At 40.0% G+C, this 16,280-nt stretch overlaps 2 protein-coding genes across 2 annotated transcripts in view; one reads left to right on the top strand and one right to left on the bottom strand.

Annotated features, from left to right (window-relative positions):
• LOC135482724 (integrator complex subunit 3-like) overlaps positions 1-16,280 on the bottom strand; it is a 414,475-nt gene that overhangs the window by 169,144 nt on the left and 229,051 nt on the right. The window lies entirely within an intron of this gene.
• Positions 1-16,280, top strand: part of LOC135482719 (protein unc-13 homolog B-like) — a 220,494-nt gene that overhangs the window by 10,902 nt on the left and 193,312 nt on the right. Inside the window, exon 4 of the mRNA XM_064763021.1 lies at positions 5,262-5,361. Coding sequence (XP_064619091.1) covers positions 5,262-5,361 — 100 coding nt within the window. The remainder of the gene's footprint in view (positions 1-5,261; positions 5,362-16,280) is intronic.

Here is a 16,280-nt window from a genome sequence, read left to right as displayed (position 1 = left end):
AGGGTAATTAAAATGGAGGTTGGAGAAACAGCAGGGTCTCCTCAAGAGAGGGGATGGGAAAGTGTCCCCCTCTATGATTCAAGGTGGGTGTCTCTCCCTAAACGTTGAGGACCTTACAGTAAATTTAGGCATTTAGGAGCTAGTGTTGTGGGTTGTAGGTGCACAAAACATCTCAGGATGGCTCATTTACCCAATTTTCAAAGAAAATATTTTTTAGAAAAAAAATGGTGGGAAAGATAGATGTGTGCTGCAGGTCAAAAGTAAGCTGTGGAAGGAAACGCTGCATGTCAAAGCTTGCCCTACACCAAATTTTAAAATTTACTTGACCGAGGAAGGTACCGAAGGGTCTTCAAAGGTTGTACCTGATGTACAAAATATCTGTACTAGACTACACTGATTTAGCCAGTCCGGGCAATCATCTGTCTCGCTGACAGTGAGGAGCTTATAGCCGATGTTTGATCATATCCCAGGCACCAAGCCTGTCTAGCTCGAACCAATTGGCTTAAAAAAAACAAGAAGTAATTGCAATCTGTACTATTATAGTTGTGATGCAGTTTCGAACTTCTAAAAATTGGATTTTTAAAGCCATTTCAACCGTGAAAAAGTGACCGGTTGCGAATCTGTTGGGACTCATGGGAGCTACATGCACTAAACAAGGATTTCCTGCGATTTCCAATGAGTGTGTTCCGGCTTAAACTATAAAAAAGGCCCATCCCAATTTCCGAGAAGTACGTTCAACTTTAATCCCGACCAATCCAAGGCTTGTCCTGAATTCTTCTAAGATAAAATTGGATAGCCCAAGAAACGGACAGTGATTTCCGGCCATTAATGCATGAATATCATCTGGTTAAACACATTTCTCGGCCAGAATGCCAAAAAATCATTTCGGCTTAATAATTTTAGGGTACGTATCAGTACATTTTTGAATGTACGCTAAATGTACCCTCTAGCGGATACCCTGCATGTCAGCGTCTCGAATTTCCCCTGCACATAGATGAAAAGTAACTGGAGCAACGAGTGCCAATCCCTCTCTCCTGGTCTTTATGGATGCTTGCCATACGGTGTGTTATAAATGATGTACTCCACCATGTGCTAATACCTCTCTCTGTGTCTTTACTTGCGATGATTGTATTGATTTTTGCGCATGATTGGTTCGCTATTCCTGACCCAGAACTGCTCCATTCTCCATCAGAATGCTCGTCAGGGAATCGATACTTTTGTATCTATGGAACTTATATGCCTGGCGTGTGATGTGTTGGATGTTAGCTGTCATGGCCAGTATATTAGCATTACAAGTGTGAAATTGAAAGAATGACCATTCACTTGTGCAGGAAGCTTTGGCTGACAATTTAATTTTACAATAAATTGTTTTATTACTATTAGATGATCAAGCAAGCATCAAGTCGTCAATGTTTTTGATCGAAGTGACTAAATTATCAAGAGTTGTATTTGCATTTGCACTCTAATAAGAAATGACCAGAAATTTTGTTTACTATACAAAATTTGACCCGGTCTAGTTTTTACCCATAAATTAGTGGGCTTAACCGGGACAAGACAAGAGGGTCAGACCCGGCTTTCAGTTTGGATCAAAATCTTGAAATGGGGTTATTATACAGTTGGAAAGTCAGCAGTAACAAAATGCAGTGCAGACTCAGTGAGCTGATTTAAATGATTTACGCAGCCTTTGGGGATGAGTACGTGCTGTACATATTCACTGGCTATATCTCTTGACCCGACATTGATTAATTTAGATGATTGTCGAGATTTTATTAATGGTGATTAATCGAGTCCATTATTTCAAATACGATGTCAGACATGTACACACAATGTATGTACATCCTTATGTATCTTTGACACCTGATGCCTGATCTTTGTGCCTTTGGTCTCTCATGTCCCAAAGCTTCATATAGTCCCTGGGAAAATATTTCGAAATCCATACAATGTCGTGGAAAAACCTTATGTTCATGTGCATATCATCTTTGTGGAAGGTTGAGGTCTTTTGAACAAACCGTGTTTCATATACACCATTGGTGGTACTAGTGAAGTTGGTAAGGTTTCTAGTAAAGGTCAATGCGATTTGTATGTCACACGATTTACATCCACATTGATATTTGTGTGAGACTTAAAACTTTTATGCTTGACGTGTCCCAATGGACATATCTGCGACATAGAGTGATGCCAAACTGGCATGGTCGTTACTTCACCTGGTGTCTTCTATCTAGTGAGCATGTTTGGCTGTAGTTTTCTTTAGGCTGGAAACCTGGATAGTATCAGAAAGAATGGTGATCCCAGAGGTGATCATGAAATATAGAAAAAATGTCCCCTGAGCTAAGAAGGTTTCGAAAGTGACGTGAGAACGTGGGGTCAGTTGTTCTGTTTTGAGTCTTTCACAGTTCCCAGCTCTAGGTTACTTCAGACTGGACTTGTACCATTTATCTCCTAAAGTCTGCACCCCAAAACTCAGCCTCTCTGTCTTTTATCAGCACTTGACTTTCTTGACGCATAGACGACACTGGTCGTCACTCTGGTACAAACGTCATTATCATTCCTTGAGCGTTAATGAATGCTCCCTGGGGTGAAATATCGTCACTCAGTTGGGAATTATCTTGACAATTCATTAGGTCATTGTTCGCACCTTCTGGAAGCAATTCCCTTTCATGTGCGTTAAGTAACGATCAATCAAACAATCACTCCGTATAGGCGGCGACGAAAATGTGAGATGATATCACAAAACAGTTTCCTATCTAAGGATGAGGTCTCGTCCAAACGCATACACTGCCAAGGCAACCCTAGCCTCAGAAATTATCAAGCAGCAGTTTCTAACCATCCACTAGAGAGGTTCGCTCACAATCTGTACTTCTGTTTTCATAGTTCTGCTGCTGGGGTTCTCTGAAGAGACAGTAAGTGATACTGGGTCGATATCCTAGTGACCCCGAGCGCCACCTAGGGACCAGCACAGAATCAGGGTCAAGGCAACCCGACTCCATACCATTCAGTGATAAACAAATTGACATGTCCCGCCCTTAAGTGTAGAATAACAACATTTACAGATCGAAATTGGATTAATGGCGCAAAGTTCGTATTCTGCGCAACATATGGTCTTGATTGGATTACTAGTTCTTTGGCGCGTGCCAGACATTTCGCTAAATATTAGCCAGAAAAGGCAGTTGTCGTCTTTGATAATCTTCTTTTAACGCTTTTGCTACTGAACCAGATCCAATAGTCTCTGCCCCTGGGTGGGCCTCTTCATTCTCATTCATGTGCAGAAACAATTCAACCTTAAATTGCCTGATACATAGGAAGGATCATCCTGCATAGTACACATAATGGGAAATAGCCATACACTCTGACTAATTCAGTAAGCACCTTGACTGCAAACTAGGTTTTGACGGCTATCGTAGCCCCGATCTTCGCCACTGTCTCCCGTCTAATCTGAGGCATCATCCCTATGACAGCAAACAGAAGGTGGCATCCTGTTTATGATTCTTCTGCCTAAATCATCACCACTGTCTGCTTCAAATTTTTTGTCAATATCTGCTTATCTTATCCGAGGCATCATGTGCTTGTCAGGAAACAGAAGGTGGCAACTTGTTTAAGAATCTTCTGCCTATTATATCATTATCACCGTCTGCTTCAAAATCTTCACCAACGTCTGCTTGTCTTTTCTGAGGCATCGTGTGCATGTCAGGAAACAGAAGGTGGCAATGGTCAAGATTCTTTTGCCACTATCATCACCATCGCCTGCTTCAAAATCTTTGCAGTCGTCTGCTTGTCTAATCTGAGGTCTCATGACAGGAAACAGAAGGTGGCAACCTGTTTTAAGAATCTTCTACCAAAATCATTATCACTGTCTGCTTCAAACTCTTTGCCATCAAAGTCTGCTTGTCTTATCTGAGGCATCAATTGCATGTCTGGAAACGGAAGGGGGCAACTTGGTTAAGAATCTACTGCCGAAATTATCACCACAGTCTTCTTTAAAATCTTCGCCACCGTATGCCATCTAATCTCACTAAACCATCTGCCTGTCCCTAAATCTAAGGCATCATGCGTATGTCAGGAAACAGAAGGTGGCCACTTGTTCCTGATTTGTCTACCTAATGAATTTTCCATTGATTTTTTTCCAACTATTGGTCAATGTATGCTATTTGTAGTGGTGCTGCACATTGACTGGGGGTTCCCGTTAAATAAATGATGGCGTTCTGTTTTTGGAGGCGAGCTGAACTCGAGTAGTTGTGCTGCGCTAACCGGTGAAGAGGACACCTGGGTTTATTCACACATAACGTTAACTCTTTCAGTTCCCTAAAGCCTGTCGGAGACTAGCGATGCTCGCGGGCAAATTGGAACCATTGATGCCAGTATTTGCAATGAAAGGTTGTTTGCCTATTACTGTTTTTCGTAACACGCAGATATTTTTGCAGATGGAATAATTAGCGTTCAAGACCTAAACTGTTTTTTTCGGTGGACAGGTTTCACAGTTTTCACAGCAAGGTTTATAAACAAAAATGATTGCGTATGCATTGACTCTGGGATCTTGGCACAAAAAAAACTATGATTTTGTATATTCATCATCATCAACATCAGAATATCAGCATCATAATACTTGTGGATCTTTGCCTCTGAATGTTGAATGCTGAAATTGACATTACAACTTCCAAAGTTTTGACATTCTAAGTTTAGAGTTTCTTGGGGGAGTGAGCAAGTCTGCGCAAGACTAACACGTGTTTTAGAGGTGTTAGATTTAGGTGTTGTGATGATGCCTGTCCTTCTGTTAGGTTGGCTGATTGTCATTGCATCAGTAAACTAGTGTGTGTGTTAGTCACATGTAGAATATGCCTTAGTGGCGGGTCTCACCACAGGCCTGAAGCCTAGTTAGCGGGATTATCGGGCTAAACAATGGGATAAGCCAGGAAAGTACTCCTGCATGGCTCATCCCATTGTTATTAGCCTGATAATCCCGCTAATGAGGCTTCAGGGGCCTGTGGTCTCACCCAAACCGCTCTGGCTTGACCTATGAACTAAAACAATTATTAAATGGTCCTATTTCAGATATCTTAGCATGTTTAAGGGCTTTTAAATGTATATATTCAATGAATGAGATTTAAGTATTAGAAGAAAAATCACGTTGCGTTGACTAAGATTTGAACCACAGATCTTTGGATGGTTGCATGGTCCACTGCTCAACCATTGATCTATCGACTTGGAGGTTTCCCTGTATTATCATTATCATTATTAACTTGTATTATCAATGATTCTCTTTGCAGACAAATTCCACACATACACGACATTAAAGCTACAGAATGTCAAATCGACAACGATTGCCGTCAAAGGGAACAGCCCAAGCTGGGAGCAGGACTTCATGTTGTAAGTACGACCTTTCATCAACGAGTATACATGTATTTTCAAAATTCGTCCGCGCCTTTTGTGCCAAAATGATGGACTTGGATTTAAAACGAAAACATTACCAACCAACTTCTTTTAGGCATCCTGAGGAGATCAGTGATCTAAAAGCGCCATAAGGTCTCTAAGACATGCAATTTTTATCCCTCGTCATGTTATCATGGCTCCGTCGCAGGTCGCGGCAACTAAAATCGCTCGTTTGCATCTAGCTCAAGTGCTCTCTCTCTCTCCGTCACCGCATACCAGTGACCTAGGGACGCAAGTGCTATTAAGAAGCTCTGATTTCCTCTGGATGGTATTCAGGTGGAAGTTCAAAGAAATGTACAACCCTCAATAACCTGGACACCAGGTTGGACGGGAATGCTACTTTGTTTCAGTGATTTTGATTACCAACTCACAAATAAATATGTCTCATATACCACAACAATGATTATTTTTTCAGCTGCTTTTGATTACTTGGAATTCATGTAGTCAAAATCGAACCATTTGCTTTGAAAACATTTTTATTTGATGATTCCATTTGATGACGAACATATATGTTTTTAAGATAAAAAAAGAGAACTACTCATCAGTCTCCTTCATACTGTATCATCGAGGCCTCCGCCCTCAGTTATCTGATTCCACCTCGGGCGTCGTCAGCCAGAAACAATTGAGAAAAACCTTTCCATCTAACTTGTGATTAACATTGGGTTTTATGTGTTGCATTGATTTTTGAAGCAAGCCTTTAATCTCAAGGAACACAGTGAAAAATCTTGAATAGGAATCTATTCAAATTCATACTGTACTAAAAACTAGTCATTAGTTCTCATGGCATCTATCCTCAATGTTTCCTTTAATGGCCATTTGAATACTGAAAGCTGCTATGAATCATTTTCTATTGTATCATGATAGAATCTGTTGCATGGCTTTGGGGCGTTTGAATGATATTTCAGGGTTTGAATGTTTTCCTGAATTTAAACATTATGTCTTTTCTCCTTCCTAATGAGAGGAGAGATGAGTGGCATAGTAGTTACATCACTGGGCTCAAAATCGGAAAACATTCATCTGATAAGGGTACTAAATAAATTAGGTATTTACATTACATTACATTACCATATATAGGGCTGATATTGTGAAGTGCTGTTTAAAAAGCTGAAATATGTTCAAATTAGCTCTATACAAGTTTCATAATTATTTTAAAACAATGGCTTGTCCGAGCCCCCCCCCCCCCCCCCCGGTTTATATAATCCTTATTACACACAAGCAAGCTCAACATGTTCAAACGATGATATATGGTCAATATAATAGTAGGCCTCTTTTAGCCCTTATTGAATAAGCATGTTTTCCCCATGGAGAATCTAAAAAAAGGCTCATCCCCTGATAGAAATATTTCCCACTGTGGTAATCTGGTGTAATCAAAAGTACTTCCTTTATTATACGAGGATATTTGAGTGTTAACCAAGCTCGAGAGCTTCGTGCTGATAATCATCTATTTGCTATCAAATATTGCCAATGATTTCCTGGTCGTAGATCATCATCTTGTTGGTCATATTGAAGAGGACCTTAATCCGCCTGGAAAGGATGATATTAGAAAAGTGATTTATGCCGATTTTTGCATTGACCATATTATCCAAGGTAATGCTAGTTATCCAGTGGCTGAAAGATTAGCTTCAGGGGAAGCTTGAGCAGAGTTCAGGGCCAGTTGCTCCATTGGGTGTAGCAGTGACTTTGGCTGAAGACTTAATGCTTACTATATACTATGGTGATGATACCTAAATCATGTACAAGTTTAGTTGAGCATTGTCTCTGATGACGATTGAGCAACTGAGCCCTGGAGTTGCAGGAATTGCTGGTTATTCACTTTGTATTTGAAAACAAGAGTCTGAAGTTGTTGGTTTATAACCTACCTTCGAGTTTTTCTTTCACGAGGGCTTATGAATGAGTGATGGCTTTGAAAAAAGAACATAGTGAATGTGATATTTAATGGCAGTGTGTTCAACCAGTGATTTTTCAGATGGACATTTCAATCTTCATGTCCAGTAGACAACATGTCCAAACACTAAAGCGACAATATTCTCCCCAGTAACAGATAATCAATCAATCAAATTCAGCTGGGATTGAAGACTGCCAGTTTCTTTCGATGGCAGACAGCTATAACTTACAAGCTATCTCCCGGTAGAGAAGAAAAATTTATTTGATTACTTGCAAATTTCGACATAAAGAAACAGGTTACTGTATTAGATGTAATTCATCTCCCTGTTTGGCATAAGCCATGAATATTGGACAAGTACATTTAATGGGCGGTGACTCAGTCACAGCTTTTTGATGTAGTTTGGTTCAAATTCGTACGAGTTGGCTTGTTGCGGAGTGCAGAGCGGTGAACCATTTGGCACATTCTGATTCACCTTGCCACTTGGGTGATTCACCACCTACCTTATGCAAAAATTTGGGACTTCTGATGAGTTTTTTGCCACTCAAAAGGCCATTAAGGAGGCACTTATAAATAATATTGGCCATTTCCAACAACATTTGCCAATATTATGGAACAATAGAATATGATGCTTCATTTTTAGCAGAAACAGTTCTGGATCTTGATTACGCTAAGTTTGAATTAGAATTTCTTCTTCATTGATTGACCACAGGCATAAAAGTCCTCTTATGTGATATAAAATCAGCAGCTATTGAGAGATTGATGGCTAGTCAGTTGGTGAGGTTTGATATTAATTCCTACTCAGCTTGATTTTGCCTATTTTGTTTCAATGTTTTGAGAAAATCACTAGAAAAGCTGTCGAGTGCGAAATGGCCTTAAAAGCCAATCTAGTGTCATAATCTAACAAGAAAAGCAACAGTATCTGATATGTCAACATTGATTGTTACGACTCAGATGCTCGCTGTGGTCCAGGCTATATCACCGGTTACCATGGCGACAATATTTGTATTTGTTGCCTGGATCTTGTGTGGCAGGGAAAGTGAAGCTTTACTCTGGGCCAACGCTTTGGCAATGAAAGCTTAGCTGGGGTGGACAGTGTGGTATCTGACAGAACCCTGACAGCGTATGGCGTCATGAAAAGATACCCAAGAGTCACCCACGACCAGAGACGATTTAGTAGTTGCTTTGATCCTGCGTGGCAGTAAAAGTGAAGGTTTTCTCAGGGGCTACGCTTTGCCAATGAAGGCTTAGCTGGGGTGGACAGTTGTGATCTGACTGCGTGGTGACATAAAAAGTTACCCAAGAGAACTCACCCATAACCACAGGCACTTAGGTAGTTGCTTGGAGCTTGTGTGGTAGCGGAAGTGAAGGTTTGCTCGGGGCCAACGCTTTTGCAATAAAAGCTTAGCTGGGGTGGAAAGTGTGATATCTGACAGTTAGGTGTCACAAAAAGATTCCTGATACTACTCTGATGCTGAGCAAAGTCACCATTGCCACCTAGCTGACCTCGTTCTTCTTTGTGGTGTCCATGATTGTGATATGTCATGATTATGATGCTATATAGCGGCAAAAATGAAGCCCCATTGGCAATGAAAAACTACTGATCTTTCCCTCAATAGTGTTATCTATGCACTCCATGATTACAGTGTCATGGTCACAGATTAGAAGCAGTCGGAGCTTCCGTCAGTGTTATCGGCTAAATACAGCTGACGCTTCACTCTGCCATTGTCGTGGTATATTCACGGTTGCAGTGGCAATGGACAGCCGATCGATATCGGTGATCCAAGACCAGGCAGTATGCCACACAGACCATACGCCATCGATTATCACTTTTCCTATCGATACAGGCTTATTGGAGAAAACGAGCAGATAAGGCCCCGAATGCCATTGGCCGCTGGGCATTTTGTCAAGATTACAGCGTCGAGTTAGCTGAGCTCATTGGCGCAATCGGCCACACGAGAAATATAAACACATCGTACCTATCTATGATGGTGAGCTATTGTCTGTCATTAGCAGTTCATGGGTTATTGATAGAATATGTCAGAAGTTAGCAATCCTCCTGCTTCATGTTTTATTGACAAATTGCCGAGGACTGAATGAATCAGAGTTGCTAGTATATTGGGTGTATCAGAATGATTGAGAGACTTGATTGCCAAAGGTTGCAGTAATAGTTACCGGACTAGTACAATACAGAACATTTTGTGGATGAAATTGACAGAGGTTGGTAATCTATTGTTTATTGGACCGCTAACTATGATATTTGTTTCAAAAACAACATTGTGGCATTTGACATTTAAAAAGGTTGATTGGGAAGTTGAAGCCAAATTCATCAATATGGAATAAAAGTAGCAACATTAGTCATGATTCGTCAAAGAAATATTGAGTGTTAACATCCTATAATATGAGAATTTACTTGATTCCCATGCTGCTTTTCATCAGGGATCGTTTGATTCAAAGATTATTTTTCATGTCACAAATCAAAAACTCTAGTGATTGCAGCAGTTATTGGAAAAATGTGATTTGACTTTGCACTTGCGAAAAAATCTTGACGTATTTGTGCAGTCTTTGAAATTCATTTTGATTGAGAATTGTTTGGTCTCTTTATAAATTGAGGTAAAGGATTGGTGCGTCACCTGGTAATTGGAGATAAGGAATAACCCTTACAGTGCATCTCACAAATAGTTTGTGGTTATTGAATTTTCAGGCGAGTTCAGCGATTTTTTTATGGCAAGCCGTGCTATTTGTTGCCGTAAAATTGGCACTGTGGAAACGCCATGTGCCATCAATACAAGTCACCCGATAACTGTTTTTATGAGCGTGGTTTAGCTTGCATCTTTGTTCTGTTCCACAGTGACGGACATTCCTAACAAGAATTTTCCAGGACATTGGGCTTTTAAGAAACTAATGATGTTGTCTCGAGCTTCATCCAGTCCGAAATTGTTATGTATCTAATGACACGTTTTAAAAAACTCAATGAGCTGAATTTCAAAATTGGAAAGAGTAAAACAAATTTCTTGTAGAAAATTGTCAGTCGGGATCAAAGTATCCAGGGACAGAAATTTTCCAAATGAATTTACTTCATTTGAGAAACTGTGGAAATAATTCATGTCTTTTTCGAATGCCACATTTGGTTTTGAGACTCAGTTTTCTAATCAGTTTGAAAACTGCCGAGATACGATCGAATTCGTCTCGGGGCCACTTGAATCTTTAATCTCTGTACATGGCGTGCATTTAACTTGGAATTGATATACAGAAAATCAAGGCATTCTTAAAATGGAGTCAGTGGGAGGTTGTTGGCTTTATAATTCAAACAAGCTGATCATGAATTCAATTCGCCTCTCCTCAGAATACAAATTTTCCTCTCGATAAATTTGCCAAGTTGCAAAACTCTTGGTATTGATAACTGCTGTCTGGAGAAATCAGTTGGGTCTGCTACTGCTCGTGGGAACATGCTGTAGATCACGGTCAATACAAACAACTAGTTGTTATTATTTCTATAAAATATCTAGACGGAATAAATTATTTTTCATACCATTCTGCTAAAAGGATAGCATTAGCACGGGGTCAATCGTGTTGGCGTGCTTTTCCCTTGTTCATCAAGATAAGTGCATGTTTATCTCAATAAAAGAAATACCTTCAATATTGGTTAATTCCCGTCATCCACAGAAATGATACCGTTTAGTCGTTGCTATGGCAACTCCCAGGTGAAAAATATCGAAAAATGGATTTTTAAGTTTTCATCGCACATTGATATGTAATTCATAAAAAGCATGCTACAAGTATCTGACATTAATACGGTATTTTATATTCATCCCACCTATTGACTTTTCAGAAGTAAATGTCCACTTTGGGCTGCTGTGCAAAAACTACTGGACCGATTTCTTCAAAGTTTTTCTTCAAACTAATTTTGGGACGAAATGCACTTTCAGGGTTTGAGACTTGTAAATCAAGTTACTAAGACAGGTCTTTATTGGTACCCTTTGATGATTTTGAAGGTCTGGGCAGGGATTGATTTTTGGCAGTGGGTATTTCTTAATGAAACTTGGTACATTTGAAGAGAGCCATGAAAAAAGATTTCATCAAAATTTTAGAAAGAAGTTGTACAGTGGAAAAGGTCAAAGTCAGTGGACTTCACCGATGTACACAAATACCCACCAAAACATTTCTTTGTATCCACAATTACTGTTATATGAAAATCCTCTTGGGTCCCAAAATTAGATTTGAGAATCCCTTAAGAAATTGTGAAATTGTATTTTTTTCAGAAATTTTCGTAAATTGACAATATAGAGGCAAGGAAATGTAACTGTTTACACTTTCCGATCAAGCTGGGCATACCATAAACAATAATCCTGACAATGAAACATAATTATTGATTAAGATGCGTGCTATGCCACACCCTGCAAAGGTGGACGGGGTCATTTTCCTCATGCACGGTTACAAACGTTAAAACAAAACGTCATGATGCGTGAGTTTGCTATGAAACATAATATTTTCATGTCCTGGTCACGAATGTTAATGTGAAAACAGGATGTCATGATGATGAGGGTGGATGTTGTATTGTCCTGATAGTACATTGCAACCTCCCATAACGGACACCTCTCTATTAAGAACAACCGTTCAAGTTAGGCCACTAGTTTTGGTTTACAAATTGGTTGTTTCCATTCAATTTGACCTCTCTAATCAGGACACCCCTCTGTTAAGGACAGGATGTTTCAGTCCCAAGGGAGTCCTTAATAGAGAGGTTTCTTTGTATTCGCTATATATACAGTCGTTATTTTTGCTAATTTTTGACAAGCTTTCAAATGGGCCAGATGGGTGTTATTGAGTTGACATTGGTGTCCACTCCTGTTTAGTTAAGCTAAAAACTAAGCTATGTGTCTCCAACAGGATTTGAACCCATGACCTTTTTGTCACGAGTCCAGCATTGGGTATATGCAGCGACGTTGTTTGAAATATGCACAATGAAGGACAACTAAAAGAGTGGCCACAATTTTCAAAAATATGCACGAAAATATCCCCTTTATGACAATGTTATACCGATCCGTATGTGATATGTAATAGATATTGGCTGTATACAGCACTGTCATGTGAAATATGAACTACATTAATAGATTAATAGATTTATTGATCTCTCCTCCTACACACTCCATATCCTCTTGAGTTCCCATAGCGCTAGCCAATGGTGTGGATCACTTGGAGCATCAAATCAATGCAGGTGAAAATAGTACATCTTTTATCACATAGAATGAAAATTAACCCTTTGATGCTTGAATCCAATGTTTCTTTGGGTTATGTAATGATTTTGTGCACAACATGTCTGTGAACTTCAAATCAGTCATTTGGTTTGTCAATCTGACGAAGTTTGAAATGTTGTAAATTCCATATGGACAAAAATCTATGGCAGAAAAAATCAGGGTGATTCAAAATCATACAGGTCAAAACTAGTTTCATAGCACATGTCATGACTGCATAGCAAGTATGTGAACCTCTACATTTTAAATTTATTATTTTTGGGTCAATATGTAAACTGATCATTCAGTCGAAACTGGGCTCTTAACATCTTAGTTTCATCTGGTGAAAAACTTGGTTCGGCGGTATTCCACTTCTCCCAATTCGAAATCTATGATTGAAATCACCCGAAGTCTTTATTGTGGGGTAAAATTGCCAGAGCTTCGCTTCTCCCCCTTAGGGAACTTTTAATAATCTCACAGATTGTTCTTAAATTGCAAAGCGCAATGATGGGAAAAATTCATCATCAGTAATTTCCATCTCCAGCCTGTGGCTAATTGTTGTAAATTAGTCCTTCTCCGGTTTGCGACAAGATGATGGTGTTTTTAATTCCACATCGGAAAGATGTCGGTTTCTTACCACTTGGTTGTACAACAATGTACCAAGTGGATTGAATGTGCACTAGAGAATGTTCTTTGAAGGGATTCTCTCAGCAGTAGAGACTCCCTTTAGTAGCAATGTGGCAATGTTCCTCATCAGGAGAACTCCCTTGGATAGCAAAGTGGCAATGTTTCTTGTGAGAAGAACTCTCTTTGATGGCAGTGGGGCAACATGTATTGTCAGGAGAACTCCCTTGGATGGAAGTGTGACAATATGCCTTGTCAGGAAACTCCCTTTGACGGCAATATTGCAACATGCCTTGTCAGGAGAACTCCCTTTGATAGCAATGAGGCAACAAGCCCTGGCAGGAGAACTCCCTTTGGTAGGAATGTTGCAACATGCCTTGTCAGGAGGACTCCCTTTGATAGCAATGTGGCAACATGCCTAATCAGGAGAAATCCCTTTGATAGCAATGGGGCAACATGCCTTGTCAGGAGAACTCCCTTGGATGGAAGTGTGACAATATGCCTTGTCAGGATACTCCCTTTGATGGCAATATGGCAACATTCCATGTCAGGAGAACTCCCTTTGATAGCAATGTGGCCATGTGCCTTGTCAGGAAACTTTTGACAGAAGTCATGAATTCTTTACAATTTCTGAGGCTGGCAGCAGGCACAGCATCGTCATTTGTGTGATCGACCCTTGTCAGAAGCATTTACTTAATCTGTCATAGATAGCCAGCATTACTCCTCTATACATTAGCTAATCGTGCTTTTACCATACAGACAAGTAGCAGCTAGATTCATCAATATTTTAGCAGGATCGGTCATAAGTAAGGGAGTGTTATGGGTATCTGTAGCATTGGCATGATGTCATACCATCTTCGTATCAGACGTGATGGGGTTGAGTGAGAGTCAGTGAGGACCAGTGGCAGATAGAAATACATGTCTGAGGCTACTGTCTTTATAATAGGAAACTGTTGAAACAATAGAAGCTAGAAGTAATGAAGTCTAGACTTGACCTGTCTTGTCTTCATTTATGCTTGATAGAGAATGTAAAACTTGTGAACATGAGCTTTTTCTAGCCCAAGTGGACTGTCGCTGATGCCACATTTCTCTGCCTTTTTCGAAGCCATTTGTTCGAACATTGTTGCTGTGGCCATCTTTATTGTTGATTACACTAAATTTTGATTTGACCATGTCCGATGCGCTGTGAGGTATAACCCATGTTTTTCTGACATTGCTGTTGTGTGAAACTGTTGACTGATGTACTAAAGTTGGCTTCTCCAACTTCGGTTAAAAAACCTTTAAGTTTGAAGTTGAATTTGAAGTTTGTTCCTTTAACAACTAAGAAAGCATTGGTGTGGGTTGCCCTAAGGCTACCTCTGTTATGTATAGTGAGAAGCCATATAGTGTACCATGAGCCACCTACTCAGGTAAGGGAATACCATCCCCACACCTCAGGGTTAGGCTTACTGTGGCTTCAGTTCGGATGTTGTGAGGAAAATAATATCCATTGTTCCTGCTGTTGGGTAGTTTTTGAGGTTTCTTTGTCTTAGTTAACTGTGGACTTGGGCATCTTGCCGAAGGATTGGAAGAAAGAGCAATGTCTTGTTTTGGTTGAACCTGGTATACAACCTAGTTATCAGGTTATGAGTACAGCTACCATCCCAGTCGGCCTGTAAGCAAGTATTCAACTATAATGCGTAATCAAACTGTTGACAATTTCTGCCCCCACTAATCAAACCAGTTGACAATATCTCCCTCTAATCAAACCTGTTGACGACTTCTACCCCAGCTAATCAAACCTGTTGACAAGTTTGCTACAAATCAACTAGTCTGGATCCTTTGATCAAAAGGTTGCAAGAACAAATCAGCCGAGTCTGTGGACAAAAACTGTCAGTTGTGCTGAAGCATTGTCGTTTCGGAAAGTGTTATGTCAAGGGGTTGACAGAAAGAACTACAGTTAGTGCAGTCCTTCTGACATCAAGTCTCCTACTATGCTTGCTGCGTGACAGCGTGTGACAAGTTATTTCCGAATAGTTCAACATTTCTGACATTCTCTTGAAGGATTCGGGTTGCTCGTTCCTCTGAGAATATGGTAAAAGGCACTTTAAGTGCATCTTGGGAAAGCTGTAAGATCTGGTATTTTCATCTCCTGAGCATAAATATAACAAATGGTTTGTAGTCAAGTCCTGCCTATAATTCAATTCACGGCGATGGACTGTGTCCTTGGTGAGGTAATCTCTCCATTCCCCTGTGCGCTGCAGCAAATTACCTATGAGTCCCATCTTGGTGAACAACATTTAGGCAAAAAAGGAATGTCATTTACCATCATTGCAATGGTATAGTATGGCTTAATCCATGGTCCATGTCCTTGGTAAGGTCATCTTGCAAGGCTCTTGGGTGCAGCCCAATTACCTGTGGATCCGATCTGGATTTACATCATTTCGGCGATGATAACTTTTTGAATGACTTTTTGATTATGTGTGCCTAGCTGCGAAGGCCACCCTATGGATTCATCGTGGGCTAGCCAGGATGTTCTTGTTACTGTGTGATGTGTGTGTACATGTGTGTACATTGGAATAGAATGAATCATTGGTTACGACATGGCTTGCAGCAATGTCTGTCAAACCATATGGTGCCGTGTTAGATTTAACGAATGTCCTCAGTGGTCCAAGCTTGGTAGAACGAGCATGGCTTTAGGGGAACAAAACCCCTGTAAGGAAAAAAAAAGGATGGTTGCATTGGGCTTAGACCACTCTGACAGTGATATTGCCAAAACTATCTGGCATAGAACATTTTGGCTTTTTTTCCAAAACCAAACGAAAACTAATGCCAGAGTATGACTCATGCTACTGGTATTATTTCATATTCCAATACAACGCTCGTATTAAGCTTACAGCAGATTCATATAATTATGATTCTGTGATCTAATTTTGTAGTATGTGTATTGGTCCCATTAGAACTAACCATTGATCACCATCAGGTCAAACCATCACTTCTAAATTGATATAATTGAGGAAATAACGTGCTTAAGTGTATGTGGTAAAAAGTGATGATATCCCAATGCACGATTATTTCTGTGAATCTGAATCATACAGCTGTTTTTACTCTGTGTATGAAAGATTAGGGTTTTAGGAAAT

The sequence above is a fragment of the Lineus longissimus genome, chromosome 2 (assembly GCF_910592395.1).
Source record: "Lineus longissimus chromosome 2, tnLinLong1.2, whole genome shotgun sequence".
Lineage (NCBI taxonomy): Eukaryota > Metazoa > Nemertea > Pilidiophora > Heteronemertea > Lineidae > Lineus > Lineus longissimus.
This window is presented reverse-complemented; position numbering and strand designations above follow the sequence as displayed.